Raw genomic sequence first — 23,827 nt, forward strand, 5'->3', positions numbered from 1 at the left:
TCCACCAAGGGTAGTGTTCACCACCTTGGGTATTGTCCACCACCTTGGGTATTGTCCACCACGGGTAGTGTCCACCACCATAGATAGTGTCCACCACCAAGGGTAGTGTCTACCACGGGCAGTGTCCAACATGAGTGGTGTCCACCATGAGCAGTGTCCACCATGGGTAGTGTCCACCTTGGGTAGTGTCCACCTTGGGTAGTTTCAACCATGGGCAGTGTTCACCATGATAAGTGTCCACCATAGGTAGTCCACCACGAGCAGTATCCACCATGGGTAGTGTCCACCTTGGTTAGTCAACCATGGGCAGTGTCCACCATGGGCAGAGTCCACCATGGGCAATATACACCATGGGCAGAAGCTTGGCGTACCTTATGTTTCACACCCCTATCCATTCCTCGATTATTTTATTGAACTCAATACAGTATTCCGATGGTCCTATGAATAGTTTTAGGCCTAAATAATGCGAGATCGACGTGGCCAAGCAAAACAAGTCCCGAAACAGTATTCGGTACAGATGGAATACAGATGGAAATCCATGCACTTGCTGTACTGTCATACCCTGGCAAGCCAGATGATGGGAGTTTAACGAATTGATGTGATCTGCCAAACCTCAATACTATGTTGGATGAAGGCCTCCTCATACCATATTGATGATAAGGGTTATGTGACCTTACTTCAGCATGATCAGTGCAGGTTAGTGATGGGGTGGGCATGTTTTGTCTTATGCTTATACGGTAAAGTAATTTGCATATGCTGCATGAGCATATTTTTTGTTTCACATTTCCTAACGCATTTATGAATAATGTCATGGGAACACGCCTATAAATATTGGCAATACACAAATGGTGAGTTAATTTTAAGTTGGGAATATACATATATTTTATTTTTTAAGTTCCTTCAGTTAAATAAATAACTGATTTAAATTCTCTCATCCTGCCTGCAAGTCCTTGAAGTATTGCAAATGCGTCAGCTGATTTCCAATCACCGCTGCGATAAGTCAACTTGAACCTATACAAATGGCACGTTTAACCTCATGGGTGTAGCTGAACAAACGTATATAAGGCACTGAAGAGGCACTGCTTTTGGAACACTGAAGCCCATTACTTCAGATTTAGTAGTGGGACAACGCTGACGATGCAAGGCGTATTCAAGAAGTTCAACATACATACAATGTGTGGAGATCTCACTAAAGTGATCGCGCTTGTAATGGAAGCTTGATGCTTTTAGTGGGGTATCTGTACATGAAAAAAAGAAATGAACACGCATCATATTTGATGTCAAATACGTTAATAACAACGTATCGTGCAGTTTAAACATTCATGCAACTATATTTAGGAAAACGTATTTTTAATTGTCAAGTAACAAAAACATGACAGCACAATAATCTAAATTAAAAGACACTACCGTACTGTTATCAGATCTCTCTAAACTAAATATCAATACGACATCAACTATATAATTCCATCACAATGACACAAATCTATTAAAAACGGTATTTCCACCTGCTTATTAATCACACAAAATAACATATACAATACCGTACGAAGAAATATAACGCCGCTCCTTTTATTTATTTAGCGCACGATAGTTTATCTTCATTCATAACCAGATCGGTGAATTATTTGTGGTGTTTTCTGGTCCATGGGTAAAAGAAAAAGACCTTGCGCATCCAGAGACGACAATATCCCGCTGCAGCAGGTATACAGTACCCGGTACGAGCAGCTCCAGCCAGATCTGTCCGCAATTTTCCGGATGCCACAGGTGTACAATGCAATATAGTGGGGTCTATTCATGTGTCACAGATGAACGCACGATAGACACAATATATATAAACTCCAGCCACTGTGCAGGTGTTGGACTTTGCGAGAAGAGGAGAGCAGAGGAAAAGCTTTTGGCTGGCACGAGAGCAACTTTTATTTTTGTGCTGTGGTCAGCATCATTTATAGGTGAGCTTGAGGGCACCAAGTGCTTTGCAATGTGTGCGTCTTCATATGAATGTAAAGTAGCTGGAATATCAATCATAAGCGAAATGTACATTTTTTCTTTAATTATGTTACGGTATAAATAAAGACACACACACACGTTGTTTTCAAAGTGATTTTTTGTCCCAATTGATTTAGATGATACAACGTGTAAAGGATTATGATTTGCATTCATTGATAGCTTAAATGCTACCAAATTTCAAAGTGCTCAAATGTAATGTGTGCTAAATATAACTTGTGGAATCTTTGTATAGCAGATTAAAGCCCATTCATAATAATTAAATGCAATGTAATGATGAAAATATTGCAAGAGTAACAATTCCATTTTTTTTTTATTACAGGTCGTTTTGTTCTTCAACAAAAAATAAAACCCCTCCTGTGCATACCGTTGGCACCGTGTGTCAACGTAAAATGTTGTGCACAGTTTTCCTTGCGTCAACGTTGCTCATCAGCCTAACGGAGACCTCCGGGGCGGTTATCAAGCCAGAGTCCAGCCAAGCAGATGGCGACGTGCCCAGCAGAAGACGTCTTCTCTCTGTGGTCCCGCGATCTCCTCAACTCATCCAGAGCCACATGTGGCCACTTATCTGCGCCATTGTGTCTTCCAGTGTTCAAATGGAAGATCTCAAGCGTTTAGCTCGAGCCACGATGAGGCAGGCAACTGCTCCGATTTCTCCATTAAATGCCGCCGCTCTTTCAGCTGAACTCTTGAAGTGGGCATCGGCTCACAAGGACATCACCATTCACCTCGACTTGATGAATGTATTGGACGCAAAGTCAAGGCTCTATATGTTCTACATCAGAGAATTGTGTCAGCTCGATGATGCAGTCTCTCAAAGGCACAATGGGCGTGGTGATGTTGGTGGCATTGATGCAAGCACTGGACGTGCAATTGGTGATGAAGGTCGTGGCAAATTGAGGATGCGAAGAAGGACCCGTGGCATTCGGGCCGCGCGAGACTGTGCAGGTCACAATGGAGGCGCAACGGGAGGTGGAATCGGTGGAGGCCTCGGCAGCTTGAAGATGAGAAGGACCCGAAATGCACGACCCGCACATGTGCATCACCGAGGGCCGACCATCTCGTTGTCCCTGGACGTTCCGACGCGAGTCTACGGCATCCTCAATGACTTGGCAAGGGCTGCCCATAGCCAGCGAGCACAAGCTGCTTCCAACGCGAAAATTATGGCGAGGGTTGGCAGGAAAAAATAAAAAAAAATAATGAATTTTGGTTCAGGTCAATTGAAGGGTGTCCAAAAAATAGTCTCTTGTTGAAAGTGAGCGATTTATCTGGATGAAAAAGTGATTTGTTAATTTAATTATGTTGCCATTTGTGACGAGTTGATATGTTAAAACAAAGTATCAAAAGTGGATTGTAATGTCTGGTTTCCAGGATACCCTCTCCATTGTCCAGAGAGTACCTCCTTGCACTGTAATAAGACACCCAAGTCAAGTTCTATGTGTAACAAGAATACAGCGGAACCTGCATACCGCCCAACCATACCGATTTAAGAGGTAGGCTGCCAAATTTTAAACCCTTTTACCGAAAAATAACTGTCCAAACTAATCATACCACTGTGTTAAAAAATATTATTTATCTGACAATTTTTGCTTTAAATATCAGCATGCAGAAAATGGGTTTAAAAATGGGTAGTCTACCTCTTACATCGGTCGAGTTAGGAAATGTGATGTCATGGTGACAGGGTCTTGTCCATGCTTTATGAATGATGCACGCAATGGTTATGTATGTATTCTGAAATAAATGGTGGCTGGTATAACCTGCTTAAAGAAGAACCATGCTAGGGGTAGTCATAGTGTGTTTAACACGTAGGCTTTCGCGACCAATATTATTCATAATATAGGTTTTTGGGTCAGATCGCGTTATTTATAAATGTGTCGTAACCCTCCACCACCCGACACGGCCAAACAGTAAAAAAATGTGTCACGTTTTTCAAAGGCTAAAGAAGTGAATTATTTTGTCCTTTGAAAAACGTGACACATTTTTTTACTATTTGGCCGTGTCGGGTGGTGGAGGGTTACGACACATTTATAAATAACACGATCTGACCCAAAAACCTATATTATGAGTAGTCATAGTGTGTTTAAATACTCTTTTAACGAGTCACACAAAACCAATTATGTTGAAGCCCTACTTTTATGCGCTTGCCATTAAAGTATTTAAATGATGGTATTGGTTTAATTCAGGGGCTATTGCAATGATTGATGGTACTGTATGCACCAAAAAATAAAGTGATGTGCATTACATTGTGTGACTGTGGTTATTATTTCCTACTTAAGGGTTTGAAGTAACTTGTCGAGGCTGTATGCAATGAAGTACATTACATAACACACCAAATAACTTACAGCCCTTTGTTATTCCATCACTCGATAAAGACCTCCCCATGCCATATTAGTCAAATGGTTGCCTAGGACCGATTCAGACATCACTCACCAAGAATATTATCTGTCATCAGGAATTGAATTCAACTCGACAAGTTTACTGTGCAGTGCGCTAACCACTGCATCCTGTTTATCGTACATTTAATACTACGCCTTCACATTATAACCACATCCATAAGAACAAAAATCTACTCTACATTTTTTCTATTGTTTTACTACCTTTGAACAAATGATTACGCCTGTATTAAGACATTACCACACTAAAACGACACTCAACTTTAACCCATTTAACCGCGTCTCCTATTATCCCTAGCAGTCGTTGGGGCCACGAAAACTATATCATTAGGCCTATTTCTTCTTACTATCTGCAAGTTGCCCGATTTTTATAATTTAATATTTTGTTGTAAAAGTTGCTGAGCAGAGGCCCAAAGACCTAAAACCCATAGCGGTCGACATCTCAGAAACCAATGATGGTGACTGGCTAAGTTACGAACAGCTGTGATCAAAACCCACCGAGATTTAATGCCAAAACAAAGATACCAGTTTGTCAATCCTCCCACAGCCCTCTTTTGTCTGGGAACCTCAACGAGGCATCAACACGGGGCAAAGAATCCCTTTCGGATTCATAAAGTAGCTCAAGCTGTGGTGGTTATGGTACCTGCCCAGGTGATCTCAATCTTTATCATTAATTTATTATTTTATGAGCTAATATCTTCCTCAATAAAGAAGGCATCGGCACACATTTCAACAGACAATAAAGATACGTCTTTGACAAATTGCACCCTAAAGTGGGAGTAAAATCACGAATGACCCTGCAGACAATAGGATGTTGCGATAATGATTACAGCTCAAGGGGAGAAATTTGTAAGCTGTCAGATTAGCACTGTGAACTGCAGAGGGCGGTGTAAGGCCGGTATGGGTGAAACACAATTTGTTTTTACTGTACAGTGATAATGCAATGTGACTAAGCACAAACTTTTGCATATCAGTGCCGTGTGTGCTTGCTTTGTGGCTTGCTGTCTTGTTCAGGCTAATTGAAAAAAGAGGGTCTCTGTCAAATATTGTGACAACTTTACAAAAGAGACACCACAAATTAAAATGATTGGGTTTTGGTTTAATGCCTCAACTGCCAATTAGTGAATTGGGCCGTTCTCGCAATTCTATAAAGCATGATACATTAACGTCGCATCACTATACATATACATTGCGCTGAGGAATAACGTGGCAATGGGTTACACAGCCAATGCAATTGTGTGATGTTTGAGGAGGAATTGAATTGATGACGTCAACTCCGTGGGTGAGGCCAAGGGGTCAGGGCTCGTCGGAGGCGATCACGTGGTGGGTTAGAACTCACTTGCGGTGCCAGACTAGAGGATTTCCCCCCCCCCTCCCCCAACAGGTAACAAACACGTGTTTTTAATGGGGTTTTTGTGTGTTGCAGGATAGTGTTTCGATAAAAGTCACTTTTAGAGTATTGTGGCTCAGGCTACACTATCATTTAGAGAAAGAGAAGATATATATCGGAATCAGAATATTTATGTATATCCATAACAAGTTGGTTTTTTGGGGGGGGGGGTTTAAGGGCCGTCCATAAATGACGTCACGCGATTTTAGACGAATTTTGACCCCCCCCCATTCGTCACACGGCGTCACAAAAAGTCAGACCCCCCCTCAAATATGACGTCACAAAGCTCTCCCCCCCCCCCCCCAAAAAAAAATCAAACATGCTTCAAATCGCTTTAAACTATTGTCATTGTAGTGCGTATTTAATGTGGCGCTGCACTCTGATGTAGGAAAAAACATTAAAAAGTCTATTTAATTAAGTAGAACGTGTTGTCTATATTTATTTAAAGTTGCCCATTTTGATGTGACGTCACATCTCTCAAACCCCCCTTCTCGTCACACATCGTCACCAATGTCTGAACCCCCGCCAGGTACGTGACGTCATTTATGGACGGCCCCTTAGATTGCTTAAATGTGTCGTTAAACCCGCCACCACCCGACACAGCCAATTAGTAAGGTTTGTCACGTAAACAAAACATGCCAATTAGTTGCTAGTTCAGCACACCGGCGTGTCGGAGAGTGAACCCACAAATGTAGTAATACTGGAGGGGTACCCTGAGCTATAAAGCTGTTTTTCATCGAAGTCCATAATTGCAAGCAATTGAAATAAACTACATATAGGACACGATAGAAGAAGTTAAAAAGGCAGAAACGGTCTGATAAAAAATATGTACTCCTATAAGCTCGCCAAACAATTAAATACATCTTGTTGGGAGGGAAATGAATGAAAAACACATGTACACCGGTGGTAGTTAATTTAATTATCAATATTACTAAATAAATAGGTGGATGAGATCAGGTTAAGAAAACTAATTCATTATAATGATGGAACTAAATAAAATTTAACTACTGAAGCTTGGCTCTGCATCTCAGAGCCATGGTCATTCGTGTGCTTGAAATGTTGTCTGCATTATAAAATAGCTGTTTTCATTTCCAATGTACCGTACTTATTTATGCCATCTGAATTTCTATTATAAAAACACGTGGCATGCAACATTTTCCCACAAATCACCTTCGTAAATGTAAAATTAAAGAAGACAAGCCACATTAATGCGATTGTGGCCACGCAAGCCAAACACTACGACTATTTACCATCCGAGGAAGAACACCAAAACCCACACCAAACCCATTCCGGAGGCCCTCTCGGCGTGGCTGATAGACCTCGACAATTGGGCGGTTGGCTCCTGACAACCCGACGAAATAAATGAAACTGAACTGAAATGAAACTGACTGAACACAATGACAATTTACGCAACAACAACAACATCAATAGGTACACCACACACACACCCCACGAGAGAAAGAAAGTGCATTTAATTCTAGATTTGAAGCTTTCGTGACTGCAAGGATTCATACCAGAGGTGGGACAAAGTCATTGTTATGCAAGTCCAAGTCGAGTCGCAAGTCATCAAATTCATGACTCGAGTCTGACTCGAGTCCAAGTCACATGACTCGAGTCCACACCTCTGATTCATACTATTCGTTTTTTTTCGGTAAAGTCACGTAGATAAAAAGAAAAACAAATAATAGAAGCAAAATGCTATTACTTATTATTTTATTTCTATTATTATTTCTAATAAAAATAATAGAAATAATAACAAACAAAAAATATTATTTATTATTTTATTTCTATTATTTCTATTATTTTTATAATATTATTTGTTATGTTATTTCTATTATTATTTTTAATTATGTATTTATATGTTTACCTACGTGACTTTACCGAAAAAAAACCCAAGAGTAAAGTGCATTTAGAGGATTTTCTACCCTCTGATCTCACAACAGAGCGTGGGACACGGGGGTTCATGCAGCCCATTCCAGTCGAGCCACATGCAGCATTAGCAGCAGCAGGAGGAGGAGTGGGTGGCCGAGGAAGCGTCACCATCAAACACCTCAACTCCGGCCACAGATATTCACGACGCCACAATCGCCTCCAACGATGTCGTTTATTGCCGCCACCGAAGTCTATCGATCTTCACACCACGTATAGCCGAGCTAAAGGCGAGGTGTACCTGTCTGTACACCACTGTGTGTGTGTCTGTGTGCGCGACATACCGTGGGCTACACAAATCAGCACCGTGGTGGTGGTGTTGTTGTTAGTACAGCGACAGTGTCGTCAATCACAGCTTTGTCTCTCGCGGACACATCGGCGGTGCTGCCCATCAGCGAGGCTGTGAAGATGCCCGTGGCACCGGGAGGTGGACGGGGAGGGCATGAGACGTCTTGGACCGTGGCGGGTGATGTGCCGGGCGTCTTGCGGTCTTCCTGGAGGCTGTGGAAGCGGCGTGTCGGTGTCTCTGTGCTGCTGGTGGCGTTCGTCTGCCAGGGACCTGTCCTCGCTAAAGGTACTGCAGTCATCATGACAACCACCACCACCATCATCATCAGCTTTGATCTACTCATTATTACAGTACAGCACTTTCTGTCTGGTCGTGTCTGCACGACAAACAATTCAATGTATTAATGATGCAGCCAATTTTTTAAAATTCCACTGCTGGATGAAGGTCTCCCCAAAGCCGTGTCTGCCAAGGGGGTGGGAGGTTGTTATGACCATACTTCACCAGCTTGGTCAATGCGGGTTACTTCACGTGTCAGACGCCACCGATGACAATCTTGGCCCTCCACGGCCACCTTTCTCACTCGCACCGCTCTCACATATTTGACATCCGTCAGCCCGGGGGGGGGGGGGCTATATCCACTGCTGGCTGAAGGGCACCTCCAGCGGTCACGATCCCAAAGCTGTGAAGCAATCCATTCAGCAGCCGATTTCGTCGCTCCATCTCCCGCAGCGGCAGTCATCTCGGGCCTATTTCCCCTTTATTTACGGTGCCGTCGATGTCAACCTTAACCACGGCTGCTGTTCATCGAATCGAGCGACGTGGTCATGCGTTCTCTTGCCCACTTGGTAAACCCAGTCGTAATGCCCGATAGACGACCGTGTTATTACTAAGCACTGTGCTGGTGTTAATAGTCCACCAAAGCTGCTAGTCTCAGACCAAAGCACAGCCAATGTATGTTGGAGCAGAAGTGACTTGAGCCCTTTCTTCATTCACGATTTCGCAAAATCCGTGTTCCTAATTGCCTCGTGGATTGTTAATTGCCCAGTGTCGTTAAGGCATTCCCAATTACCCCACTAATCGTGATTCCTCATTACACAGACAGTCTCGTGCCTGGCGACAAAACCTTTTAATTATTTAGTGAGCAGCTGCTGCGAGAAAATATGGAACATGATGAAACCTCTACAGTGTTAACTGCAGTGTGAGTAACATCTGCTGAGACAATTGGTGCCTGCTTGATTGGTAAGGGTCATGGCATTAAATCCCCGTCTGGCCAAGCGAATGGGGGAAAGCCGTAGTCCAGCGAACTGAAAAGTCTGTCTGGGTTAGCTGCAAAACTAATAAAACCCTTTGTAACAACAACAAACCCTGTGTATATGTGTTACGTGTATCAGTGTGTTGGGCTTTCTATAATAACATTACACACTGTCTCAGCAGATGTTCTGTATATTCTAAATAGAGGACTTATTGTACAGTGTGTCCTGTTATAATTCCTTTTTCACCCTGGAATTGTGGCCATGCGACCCAAACTATGGACCATTTAGTAAGCCACGATCGAATGCGCTTCTTCAACGGAGGAACAGCAAAACTATAAGAACTTTCTCCTGAAGCCCTCTCGTGGCTAACAGACATCGACATTGGAGTTTAGTTCCTGAACATATTGCCATACGCATGAATAGAATGTCACTGTTATCTATCACGCTAAGATTTTGGTAGACATTTTTTACTCAAATGCACAGCTGAGGTGTTGGGGGAAAATAACCCAAATGCACGAAATGGTCACAGAATAAATGTGGGTGGTGCCCCACCTGGATTTTTTTAAATTGAATTTGTTGATATAAAAAGACGTTAAAATGGCTGTTTCAGAGTTTTAAAAGGGGCTTAATATAAACAATGTTAATTTTGAAATTCTGCATTGATTATATCCAACCTCCCAACATGATTGTAACCGAATTGATAAAAAAATAATTATAATATGGCAATGTCGCCTGAAAGCCACCAATGGCCGCAGTGGTGAAAAGCTGAAATTCACTTTGGACCTGGCGTGTGATGGCCCAACTCCAGCAACCAGCTTACCAGACAAATGCCTGGATGGTCAGTATTTTTGTTCAAACCTGCTGGGTAAGACATTACGGGGATGGCTAACTGTTGTAATATTTTACAGATACAATATCTAATTTCAGTCCTTTTAAAATCAACTGCAGGATGAAAACCTTTTCATGCCGTGTTAGTCATGGGCTGTGTTTGACCATACTTCACCACGCTGGTCAGTGTGGGTTCGTGAAGGGTGAACCCAGGGCCAATTCAGATATTACTCCTAATTAATGTTAGCTGTAGCCAGGAATCTAACTCTCAAGGCTCTAGGTTTAATGTGTCATGTGCGAATCACTTGCCACCACCACCCCAGCCCTTTCACATACTATGCTATTGAGCATACACTGTGTGTATTACAGTGGCTCTGCATTTTATAGCACTTGCACTACATCCAGGTGCAATAGTTTTAAGGGGGACTGGGAGTCTGTTTGGAATGTGTGTAGTCAGATGGCATTAAGGACCAGTGTAAGAGGTAATTGGGTAATGTGGTCAGAGCTCCCTCCACCTTACTTTATTGCCAGAGTCCCATGAACGATCATATCGCTGTATTTTATCTTTAAATCCGTCTCTGATATCAGGGAGATGGAAAAACACGTTCTCAATAATAAACTAGATGTAAATTTGTGCTTGGCAAAAGAACCTTCATGTCCTTTTATTTAGACTGTTTTGCAAAGGAATGGAAGAACAACCCATGAGTCTAGGCACACATTTTCTTCAGTAAATTTATAGTATGGTTACATATTTTTGTTATTTTGAACCCCCGATTTTATTCCGATTTTTGCTATCGATGTCATGTCGTGAAAGCAGTGTAACTGGTTACGTGCCTAGGCTTGCCCACGAATCCAGATGTTACAAAGCTACCTCTGAGATCATTTTAAGTGACCTCTGGTTCACATTCTAGGGAATCAGAAACTTCCCGACCACTGCATTCAAGTGATGTTCATTACATGACATTAAAACTCATGCTTTACATTTCTTACAGCTAATATTTTAGCCACGTAAAATGGAGAACCATTTTGGACCGATTTTGACATACAGCATCTCATCAGCAGAGTCAGTCCTGCTTGAACCAATGTTGGTGAACTTCCAGATATTAAGAGGCATGGGGCCCTTAACATCTGGAACTACCAGAGAGTTCATAGGTTGTGTAAATCATTTTATTTTGATGTGGAGAGACGACATTTATGAAGAGGACATCTGCCCATCTATATCTGCCTATCTATAGTGTATGGTAGTGTCGTTGTAAGACAGCTGATGGGCAGATACTTAAATGCAGTATTGCCAACAATACAATACAGTACTTTACTGTATTAGTGCAGTGTATGTTGATAGAATGTGAATTTACAAACACAACTGTCATATATTTACTGTACTATACATTCAATAAATGTGTTTCCTGGCCACAATGGCATTATGGGTTTTTTTTGTCTCGTGAACCGAATATTACGGAAAATTACCTGGGGGGAATTAAGAGTGGCCAAGTACACAGTCGAAAGACTTGTCTTTGTTGGCTAACGCGTGGCACACAAGCGGCATCTCTGGCAAGGGGAAGGTGTCACACTTATGTTGCAGTCTTTGTACCAGGGTATTGGCCAAAAAATGTTGAAGCCAGGGAAAATAAGAATAATAGTCATGATAGTATTCATTGCTTTTGCATTAAGGCTCAATTCAGTCTCCAGACTATGCAAATTATTTTATCTTAAGGTCTTTGATAATGTATTATATATAAATATATATTATAGCTCACTGAGCTATAAACTTTTCAACTTAAGTTTGTTTCCTTAACCACGTCTAGCAATCAGTGTTGAGTGATAGCTGAACCAGTCCTGGGCCACCCCCCTGTCACCAGTCCATACTGACAGCGTGGTGAAGTATGGTCAAACAACCCTGATGACCAACACGGTGCGGGTAGGCCTTCATCCAGCAGTTCATTGACAATAGGAGAAAACATATTTACTATTAAATTACTTGAGTACTATTACTGTTTGTCCTCTTTGCAGACAGCACATTTTTGTAATGTATCTCAGGATTTACTGGGTGACTGCAGGAATTGATCCACAAGCTTGGCTCACACTGGACCAGTGGTGGCACGTTCATTGGCTGTTAGATTATTTGCCTTTGGAATAAGGCCAACTTGCAATACAGTATAAGAAAGTAAATAAAGAAACCATTGAATAATAAAGTAAGTTGCCCTCCTTGAGACATGCAATATTTTAAAAGCACACAGGAAACGCATCTTCTTGAGTAAGCGAAGTAAGAATTGTGTGCAAACAGTTTGAAATAACAATAAAGAGCTGATGTAAACCTCTTCCTATTTCATAATGCATTATCAAAGGAAGTTGGGAACGTGTTGACATGAAGCTCTGTGTGAGTTATACTTGTGGTTTGTCGGAGGCTCATGTGATATCTCGATGACTAATACTGTATATTGAACACTGCCTTAAAAGGAAACTTATAAAACAGGTGACATTTTCAGGCAATTACTGTTATTCATTGCACATACATGGAGAGGCCAAAAAATACGAAGTGGATAATTTGAGTTGGAGACTGAACTTAACACATTGGGGCCTGATGAGAACTACTGTGCAGTATATATATTAATGTTTTCCGATGACCCGGCAGTGTGAGTGACCAATGTGTTGAGATTTGTTTTATTACTTGTGCTTGTGCATCACTACCAACACAGCATCACCACGTAATTTGTTTAACGCTCTTAGGTGCAGGGCAAACTTTGATTTCTCACATTTCTCAACTTTCGACTCTGTAGATTTTGGTCACAGAGTTGAATTTAATCCAGCAGCTTAGAAAACTGGGTTGGCATGCGTTTCACAATACAGTACCAGAGTACCCGCATTGAGTGAAGATAAATACTGGCACAGCTTGATGGATGGTTTTCCATACAGCATGAGTTATTTATTTAAGATAATGTATTGTGGAGATGGACGGATGGGGTCAGAGGTCAGAGCTCTGAGCCTGCACTGCCAAGCGCCTGGGTTGGGACATGGGCTCTTGATATCGCTGGCTTCTCAAGTGTAGCTGGTTGATGGACTTAGCCTGATCACCACTTATTACTTCTTTTTGAGATTTCCAAATGTTTTGTTTGTGCGTGTGTTGTGGCATGATAGCAATAGTACAATTGGACAAACAAATTGTGGGTAAAATGCCCAAAAAAATTTAAGCGAAAAATTGATGTACATAATGACACAAGCAATGTATATTACCGCATGGTAGGTCTTTTATATAAAGGTGGTCTGTACAATTTAACGTAAAAATATAACTACCATACAGCCCTTTCTCAAGTCACTGCTAGATGGTCAGGTCGACTCTGCCCAAGTCACAGAAGTTATTTGATCATACTTCACTACGCTGGTCAGTGCAGGTTTGGGGAATGGAGTTGCCAGGACCATATTCTTGGTTCTTTCGGTAAAGTCACGTAGAAGGGAAATAATACAATAATAAAAATAAAACATAATAAAATTAAATTCTCACGACGTTTCGGCCACAACGCAAGCAGCCGTCCTCAGGTGAAGAACAGAGCTGTCGGCAAGACAGCGTCTGCTTGCGTTGTAGCCAAAACGTCGTGAGAATTTTATTTTATGTTTTATTTTTATTATTTTATTATTTCCCTTCTACGTGACTTTACCGAAAGAACCAAGAATATGAATCCCTGCTGTCACGAAAGCTTTAAATTGCCAGGACCAGTTCTGATATCATTTGCCACTCACGTTGGCCATGGTGAGGAATTGAACTCGGCCAGTGGCCGTGTTTATAGCGCAGTGTGCTAATTACTGCACCACCACTCCATCCCCATCCACGAAAATGTATGCTGAAAAATTATTAGTTCAATATCTGTTATAATCGCGAGCTTGTTCATGTTCATAAATATCCCAGAATAACATTTTAACTTCCCATAATATAATATACTTTAGTGCCTTCATAAAAAAACAACGCAGGGAAGTTATACAGTGGTATATAACAGACGTTAGTTAATACCAGTCTACTTGCATAACTCAGGTAAGTGCACATGCAGCATGTTCCACGTTATTGGCTTCTGTTATGAGATTTTCTACGGTTATTAACTTTAAATCTATAAGTAGCATCCCATGGGCTCTGAGAAAACATTTCCCGCCTCGTTCGCTTTGGATGTCCCTGTGTTGGGTCTTTCATTTGTATCCGTTCCCCTTCTAATTTCAAGTTTGTGTTGGAACGCCTTCGCCACACTTTACACGACTTGTGTGGTTTTTTTCGGGTTTCACCGCACGTTGTTGTTCATCACGATGTCACACCCAACGTTGCGTGCTCCACACATGCTCAGCACACTTCTTCGGGGAACTGAATTGTCCAGTTCTTGAAAAAGCGAAACATCGAACAATATGCGGAACAACACGAGTTACAGCCTGTAAAATGAGGACCTTTCACCGCCTAAAATGCAATAAAAAAAGTCTCCACCCACATCTCAAACACCGAATTCCTTAGAATCTGACTCATGGGATTTCAAATAGAGTTTACGTTTAAGATTTAGACAATTACTTGAGTTCACCCTTACATCCGGATTATTATCCGATTAAAAAAAAGAGGGTTAAGAAAACTTGTCGGAGGAAAATGTGTCGGTATGGTTATGGTTGGCAACGACTGAGATTGAATCTTGAATTGCAGGAAAAAATGCTTTTCGCAGTGTTCATTTAGCAACACGTCAAATACTTCATAACAGCCCTTTGTGTTTGTGTGAACACAAGGTCACCTTTTCAAGAAAATTGTGTTAATTTGTTTTCTTGAAGACATGTTTCTGGGCATATTAAGTTTTGGTTCCCTGCAACTATTGTTCGTCGTAATTCATCATATAATTTGTGGCCCCTTTGTTCGGCGTTCCCACATCACGAGGCATGGGGATTGTTTCACCATACTTCGCTATTTTGGTCTGTGAAGGTTGGCAAATGGAGGGTGGGGCATGCTCAATAGAACTTCAGATAAAACTCACCACTGATTTTAGCGATGACCAGGAATCGAACCCGGGTTGCCTGGTTCAGATCGCAGCTTACGAACCACCACTCTGCCCCTCATAATGATTTCCTTACCTGTTTTTCACATCGCTAAAAAAAGTGGTTGCGTTAATGAATTGAGCATAACACATCACGCCGAATGACAAAGTGGACGTGCTTTGTAAATAAGTAAATAACCGGAGTGGCACCGGGCACAAAGTGGCTTTTTATTTGTTATAAAGCCACAATGTGTAAGTACTGTACTTTGTGATATCGGAGCATGTTTGTGTGCATGCTTTGCCACAAGTACTTGTGGTTAATGCAGACTTGACGCCTTGCAAGAGGTAATCATTTGGTCCAGACCTATCATTTGTGGTCGCAATGAGGTAAAATTAAAAGCGCAGCCGTGCAATTACGTGCTCACCACTGCTGGTGGAAGGACCTCCATTAGAGGGGTGCTCCTTTGGAGGCTATTCTGGTCTACTGGTCAGACGTCTTGGAAGAGGTGGGACTACATTCACTCTACGACCTGTGGAATGACAGTCCATCGGTTCGGACTCTCATCAATGCAAATCATCATCATCGCTGTTGTCTACACGCAGCTGAGGATGCGTTACGGATGGCAGACCCAGGGACTGACTCCTACGAGCCTCTGCGCTTCAGCCTGACGGAGCCGTACAGGCTGGATGGACGGCACAAGCGTGAGATCCAGCCCGCCAGCCCTGAGGTACGGCCACGCTCTTCGTTGGCTCACGTACCGCGTTGTCAAGTTTCACAGGGGTGGTAATACCTCCTCTGCTGCAAGTGTTTGGGGTAGTCAAAGCAGTTGGGGGTTGTGGGTAAAAGTGAAAGCCCCCATGGGAATTTGTTCTTATCACAGAACGCCACAGCATTCCTCCCAAGGTACGGCTTGTACGCTGTGTATTTCTCAACAAGCGTTTTGAGGCTGTTGCATTCATGAGCCTTTGCTGTCAACATGCTGTGTGTGTGGGGAGGGTGGTATGGTTGCTATGTCAATGCTGCAGTTTGTATGGGGTATCCTTGTGGGTAGTTTTACTTCAGGTACTGCAGTGGTGCAAACGCACCTCCGATTAGCTCGGTTGGCTACGTATGGTGCGAATTAAGTTCTACATGCATACATAGGTCTATGAAAAAGAGCTCTATATCTCATCGGATTCCTCGAGCTTGAATAAATATTCTGATTCTGATATTCAAGTACTGTACTGTGTTTGGACCGTGTGCTGCTTGGTGTCTTACAGGCAGTGCACCCAGACAGGGTACAGTACGTCGTGCGTGTGGATGACAAGGATTTCATTCTCAACCTCGAGCGGAACAGGTGATCACCGTCGTCATCGATGCATACATACAAAGACAAAGATTCCCCGTATAGCCTTAGCAGATCGTTTGTGGCAAGTGCTGTTAGCAAGCACTTATGAAGGCCGGCACAGCACACTAGGGAGTGGGTGGCCAGCACCACGCCCAGCCGCCTTTGTCTCCCCAGTGGCGATGTTTACAAAGCACATCAGTTACTCCTGTAAGACTGAGTCGACCTAGGCTCAGGACTGGTTTAGATAACAGTCAGTGATGTTGGTCATGAGTAGGAATCGAACTCTGTTTGCCAGATTAATAGCGCAGCAGACTAACCACTACACTACCACTCCCACATAGACACTACCGCTACCCACGTGTATATATATACACGTTGGAATATATATGTACACACAATAGCAACACATAACGTCTAATTTAAAGAGTAAAATAGCTTATTTAAAAGCCATGTTCAAATGTAAAATAGTGTGTTGTATTGTACAATGTGTAAGAGCAAAGTACTAGAGTACATTTTCATTGTTTGGTGCAATGCGTAACAACAAATGAACACGTATGTTTATTGGTTTAATCGTGTTACTATTTTGTGCGTGCGATGTAGGGACCTGCTACCCGCCCATTTAATAACAACCTACACAGGAAGAGCACACTCCTTTACAAATGTCACCGTAAGTTTTTTTTACATAACGCCCTCGTTTGCCAGGATATTTAATATTCAGGATAATTTTCAAGCTATTGTCAATCCACTACTGGGAGTGGTGGGGGATTGGGGGGAGGGCAGGACCGGTTCAGATTATTGCTCGCCACTGACATTCAACTTGGCTGAGAATCAAACTTAGGTCGCTCGGTGCAGTGTGTAGTGAACTAACCACTGTGCCACCACTCTCTTCATTATTTAGCATTTGTGTGGTTGTTAATGTATATGCTCACAATCTGCAGAACATCTGTGGAATGGCTCTATGCGAAGCAGACTCTACTTGCGGCTTACACGGTGGCGAGATGTTAACTACCTCTCCCGGTATACAGGAGGTCGTGGGTTCACTCCTGACCCTGACGCCTGCTGCTGTATATTTGGAGTTTGTATGTTTCTCTCCCCGTGGTCGCGCGGATTTTTCTCCGGGTTCTTCGGTTTTTCCCTCCACATTTAGAAACATGTGTTTAGAGTATTTGACTGCTGTAAATGTCCACATGATAAGCCACTTTGTTGGGCTATGATTTGTGACCAGGTCGCTTCTGAAAAAGAGCTATATAGCTCAGTGGGCCTTACCTGGTAAAATAAAAATAGTGAAAAAAAGTTTTCGTTTTTGTATTCATGAGCAATGTGCAGGAGATTTCAGCTAAATCACGCACCACTCGTCTGTTTAGAGTCCAAGGGTCACCGATTAAAAAGGTTTGGCAGTGAAAAACAAACAAGGTCGTTAGATCTCAGTCGCATTTTTGGCTTGTTGCCACTTTGTCATTCGGTGTGATGTCCAGCATGCTGGGCGCTTCTTTGGGGAACTGGATTGAGAGACAGTTCCTGATGTCGCTGTCAGCATATGGAGCAGAACGTCAGACGTCGTGACGCAGTGTAGCCCTGAAGTGCATCAAAGAGCGAAATGGCACAACCGAGAAAGCGAACTTCGTACCAGTATAGCTTAACATCGTTCCGAGCTGATGCGCATTTCAGTCAGCTGGAACTAAATTGTGCAGACTGGTACAAAGTGTTTCATGCCCTGATATATACAAAGGTAAAAATATATAAATTAAACCACCCTCGCACGCTCCCAGATCTTACACAAGGCTGTCTGATCTCGCTGCCAGATTAAAAGAAAGGAAATGTTACCTACACAAGAGTTTAGTGGTCCATGCTCTTTCATTCATCGACTTGAAGGCAGTACAGCAAATGGGTGTCTAACATATATCTACAACCCACGTCTGTAATCTGAAAACAAATAAATTGATATCTGTAAAGATCAAAAGGGTAAATTGTTGGCACAGTGGTAGACAATTTAAACCGTGAGAGATGGAAACGGCTTTGGGAGGTCTTCGTCCAGCAGTGGACAGATCATGGCTAATGATAGTACAGTACATACGGTGCGAAAGAAGTTCAACATCCATATATATTGATACACAAGTATTTTAATTCAGCTTCGCTGTACATCTCCTTTGGCTGTACCTCTCTGAGAGGAATGATGTTATAATACCTGCTGTTCAATGAATATTGGTAGTGGTATGTTTGAGAGCAGTCACTTGCAGAAATCAGTACCGCCTACTGATACAGTCATATTCAGTTGGATGTTATACTGGTAGGAACCTCCTGGTTCCACCAGCCCACAGGGGATTATTGTGTCCGTCCGTTGTGCATCAAAAATGGGAGGGGTGGGGCTGGGTGGAGAGGGGAGGTGAGGGTGGGGAAGGGCTGGGTGGGGAGGGTGGAGCTGGGTGGGGAGGGGAGGGGCTGGGTGGGGAGGGTGGGGAGGGGCTGGGTGGGGAGGGTGGGGCTGGGTGGGGGGTTGGAGGGGTGGGGCTGGGTGGGGAGGGGAGGGGCTGGTCACCCCGTGGTGCCCTTATAAAACTCAACGTTTAACCTACTCACGCCGGCTTGTGCCCACCCTCACAGTCGGCCATATTTGCGGAATACACCACGCCGCCGTTGACCCTGGCCATTGACCGAGCAACCCAACGTTCCTACCAGCTCCCTCCGCAGGAATGTGTTGGGAAAGGTCGGATTATCCCTTAGGGTCTTGCTGTTGTGGTAGGTTCGGAGTGTACACGGTATCACACAGTCTCAAGTAGCTGTAGTTTGGATTGTTTCACACACCCAGGAGCATGTATTGACGTAACTTTAACTGTACGCCTTCCTGACTAGTCAACCGAAATGACGGCTAACTTAAAATACTTTTCAAATATCTCAGATGTAAACATTTCTTAAAGTAAACTTGTCAAATGCTCAATGCATTTCTTTTCCTGGAGCAATGTTTTCCAGCTGTATTTGTTTAAGCACCCAAACCTGAACTTGTTTTAGGGTTCTGAAACTTATCAGTACAATGTGGCCGATTACACAAATTATGTTTGGTGGTAGTTGTACAACGTTCTAGGCAAGAAGCCGCCACATAGAGTGCAGTGCGGTGTGAGTGTTTTCCCATTCGTTTGCTTGGGGTCTTCCGCCCACTCCCGTTTACTCCCATATACTTTTCAATCATTAAAAATGTATTTGCCTGAGTTCTCAAAACAGGGCCATCCGACAGAAGTAGCCATCCTGGGAAGTAGACGGTGCAGGCCGTGACATTTTTTCTAGCAGCGCCTTAAACCAATGCGCTTTACAACAATTGTACGCAATATAATAATGGTTAAAATAGAGTGGGGTTGTGAAAACAAGTTGTGGCGTAGTCATGGTGACAGTAAGGAGGACAGGTGGGAGTGGTTAAGGCGGGGTTGAGGTAGTGATGGGTAGGGGTAGTGATATGGGTTGCGGTAGTGATAAGGATAGTGATAGGGGTATTGATAGGGGTATTGATAGGGATTGGGGTAGTGATAGTGATAGGGGTAGTGATGGGGGTTGGTATAGTGATCTGGGTTGGGGTAGTGATATGGGTTGGGGTATTGATAGGGGTATTGATAGGGATTGGGGTAGTGGTCTGGCTTGGGGTAGTGATATGGGTTGGGGTAGTGATAGGGGTAGTGATATGGATTGGGGTAGTGATAGTGATAGGGGTTGGTGTAGTTGTCTGGGTTGGGGTAGTGATCTGGGTTGGGGTAGTGATAGGGGTAGTGATAGGGGTAGTGATATGGGTTGGGGTAGTGATAGGGGTAGTGATAGGGGTATTGATAGGGGTAATGATAGGGGTTGGTGTAGTTGTCTGGGTTGGGGTAGTGATCTGGGTTGGGGTAGTGATAGGGGTAGTGATAGGGGTAGTGATATGGGTTGGGGTAGTGATAGGGGTAGTGATAGGGGTATTGATAGGGGTAATGATAGGGGTTGGTGTAGTGATCGGGGTAGTGATAGGGGTATTGATAGGGGTATTCATAGGGGTAATTATAGTGGTAGGCCTGGTCATAGCTGGGGGGCGGGGTCAGGGAGTAGGAGAATGATGGACTCGGGGAAAAGAGATGGGGGTTGTTATAAGAGAGGAATAGAAGCAGTTTATTGAAGATGGAAAGCATCTGTCATCACAATGACATGAAATAAATAGGCTCACTGAGGCTTTCCTCAGTAAATAAAGAATTGTTTCTTTTCTTGTGGTCTTATAATAATGTGTTCTGTCTAAGCGCTTTTTGTGTTATCCACAGGCTCACTGCTACTACCATGGTGATATTGAAGGTGAATCGGGGTCAACTGCCAGTGTCAGCACTTGCTACGGGCTCAGGTAAAGATTTGTGTGACATTAATTACCTTTGTAATATTATTAATGATACACCTATTATCCAAGGTCCTGCAGTTGTATGTGTTTGGCTACACGGGAATACATTGAGAGTACCGAATTTATTATATAGGAGGTCGTGGGTTCAATGTATATTTGGAGTTTGCGTGTCTCTCTCCCCGGGTTTTCCCCTCCACATTTAGAATCAACGTGCATTTAGAGTATTTGGCTGCTATAAATGTCCACGTGATAAGCCACTTCGTTGAGCTATCGTTTGTGGCCAGGTCGCTTCTGAAAAAGAGCTATGAAGCTCAGTGGGGCTTACCTGGTAAAATAAAAACTCGTTTATTTTAGTTTGCTTAGTTTCCAAAGTCTGACAGGATCACCCGTATTGAGGGTGATTTTCTCATAGGCCAGATTACTTGCTCATGCCACTGCTGATGGAAGGGCCTCTCCACTTAGAGCGAGCTTCTAGAGAGTATTTGGCCTATTTTTCCACACCGGCTAGAAGCATCCGAGGTGGCGGGACTACTAACTGCGGTGCACCCATTTATTATTGCCGAAGTGGACAGAGGTGGTGGGAGCGGAATTAAGAAACCTGCACCGTTGTTTTGGGAGATCGCATCAAACCAGTGACCTGGATAGCAAGTCCCAGTGCCCTGACCATTTACACCACAGCGCAAACGTCCCTGCGTTAGTGTATTTTTCACGAATGTTTTTCGTTGCTGTCTTGTTTTCAATAATAAACAAAAAGAAACAGCGACGTCAAATGGTTTACGCTGTCGGCTTTAGTTTTTTGTTGTTGCTGGCAGGAACTGGCAACGGGGTCTTTTTTTCGTGAAAGCAAAATCGAAGTTGGCTGTTAAAAGGCAGCGCATTGCATTCTCTCATGCGAGCTGTTTTCAAGCGTGGATTTGGCAGCGCTGAAGCCATCACAGGGCAGCTGCCACGCTTCTTTCAGCACACAGAGAACTTTCTAGGATTCGATGATTGTCAAAGGTGGGCTGCATTAGGTGGTAGTTTTCAGGATTCTGACCGATGTGACATTGTATTTGCATATTTGGTCAATTAAATTAATAAAAGCACTTTTATATAAATATGAATATATTGAGTAAATAATAATAATAACACGTGACATGTCTACCCAGGAAATCATGTAAATAACTATGGCACTTGTTTGAAAGAATAATTATGGAAGGCAAGGAATGGAATGAGGCTGTTCACGGAGGAGACGGAGCAATGAAACTAGCTTTGAGTTCAGGTGCTACGAGAAATAGCACATTTTAAGATCATGAGAGATGGCGATGGCTTGGGGAGGCCTGTGATCAGAATGGATCGAACGTGGCTGATGTTGATGCCACATTGTGTCGTGTTGTAACGATGCGGCCGTCTGGAATGCTCTTCCGATATTAGGAAGCCACTGGAGCCTGAAGCCTAGATTGAAAAGAATTTATTTTGAACTGCTTTTTGTGTTTAATTTGTTGTCCTTCCCCCGCACCTCTGATTAGCATGGTTGGCTACGTACGGTGCGAAAGAAGTTAAACATACAAACGTACGCACACACACACACTGCGCTTCTGTTCACCTATGGCCAACCGCTCCCTCTGCGTGCAGGGGCCACTTCAGCGTGGGGGACGTGAGCTACGGGGTGGAGCCGTGGGGGGGGACTGGCGTGGCGAGGGAGAGGGTGGGGAGCCTCCACCGCGTCTTCCGTCTGAGCGACGCCTTCCCCGCCTCAAACTCCTCCTCCTCCGCTTGCGGCGTCGTCCACCCGTTGGAGCCCACGCTGCACCACGATCCGGCCCTGGAGCCGCTCGGGGGCCAGCAGCAGCAGCAGCTCCACATCCGGGTTCGTGGCGGCACCAGATGCCCACTCCGCTCCGCCGGCACGGCCATCCCCCAAGTTATGGGCTCGGTGACATCGCTGTGTCGGGGGAGGCCCTCGTCCGGCAGTGTTAACGTGGCGATGGCGCTTCGAGTGTCTGATTCGTGCCAGAATGGCGCCACACGTTTGTAAGAAAAAGTCACATTTTTATTTGACTTGGATTGACAAAGGGGGCTTTGTGTACAAATGCAAGGCGTTATAAGAAACGTGATGTCCATCTGTGAGTCAGACAGTCCGTCACAGCACTTGAGGACATATAGCTGTACAGGATAAAGTACTGCATCACACCGCCGATTGGAAGAAAACCAGGAGCCTGTGGTCTTCGATGATGACCTTTAACTTAGGTTAAAGGAATATGTGACCGAAAGTTTGGACGTGTGGGTGAAGGGCGAAATGTAACGAGGCAACGCAGTTTTGTTAATCAAGCATTGCAGTTTCAAAATAGCTTCACCCTCCCACCCATAAGTCCGGCTCGTACCGGCTCGTGCAGACGCGCGCGTGAACCAATCGGTATCTGAGCCGGTTTGAGGCTAACAGACGAATGGCGGGTTCCCCTCCCACCGCAGGTGCGCCGCGCCGTGCTGCCGGGAACGCGCTACGTGGAGCTGCTGCTCGTGGTGGACAACACCCTGGTGAGTCTCGCCGGCACACGCGCCCCGGGGGGGGCGGCCACACCATCGTCACAACAACGTTGCGGCAGGCGCGGTCGGTAGATGACTCTAGCCGTCGTCGACGTCGTCTCGATCACTCGACTAATTAGATAACATGACGGGAGGTGCTGTTCTGGGCTTGGTGATGTCATCGGCATTGTCGGCCACGTCACACTGGGTCTGGCTTGCAGGGAGGAGGGGGATTACTGCCTTCAGGATGAGAGATTACAGTTTTTGGTTAGTCGGCTTAATCGACTGATTTTCCCCGCTCGGTTGCACCTTATGAGTGTATGTAACGATTCCCATCTGGATTTTCGGAATATTACCCATTCATTGCAGAGCAGCAAAATGTATTGTTGCATTGTACTTTCTATGTCCCCGCCTCTGCCTTCGCCAACCCGCACTGACGAGCGTGGTGAATTATGGTCAAGCAACGCCCACGATCCGCATTGCAAGGGGAGGCCTTCATCCATCAGCTGATTGACAAAATTATTATACTTGCAGATGTTAACTTCCTTTGTGGACGTGTGTTATCCACTATCGTGCGG

The 23,827-nt window shown here is 43.9% G+C and overlaps 1 protein-coding gene across 2 annotated transcripts in view; it reads left to right on the top strand.

Moving 5' to 3' along the window:
- Positions 1-7,746: 7,746 nt before the first annotated feature.
- LOC144943754 (disintegrin and metalloproteinase domain-containing protein 9-like) overlaps positions 7,747-23,827 on the top strand; it is a 40,878-nt gene continuing 24,797 nt past the window's right edge. For both annotated transcript variants that reach the window (XM_078871551.1, XM_078871552.1), the window contains exons 1-7: positions 7,747-8,290; positions 15,678-15,802; positions 16,335-16,411; positions 17,003-17,069; positions 20,674-20,750; positions 22,359-22,593; positions 23,196-23,261. In XM_078871551.1, the coding sequence (XP_078727677.1) occupies positions 8,125-8,290; positions 15,678-15,802; positions 16,335-16,411; positions 17,003-17,069; positions 20,674-20,750; positions 22,359-22,593; positions 23,196-23,261 (813 nt within the window). In that variant the 5' untranslated portion in view covers positions 7,747-8,124. The remainder of the gene's footprint in view (positions 8,291-15,677; positions 15,803-16,334; positions 16,412-17,002; positions 17,070-20,673; positions 20,751-22,358; positions 22,594-23,195; positions 23,262-23,827) is intronic.

Source organism: Lampetra fluviatilis, chromosome 32 (assembly GCF_964198595.1).
Source record: "Lampetra fluviatilis chromosome 32, kcLamFluv1.1, whole genome shotgun sequence".
Classification (NCBI taxonomy): Eukaryota; Metazoa; Chordata; class Hyperoartia; order Petromyzontiformes; family Petromyzontidae; genus Lampetra; species Lampetra fluviatilis.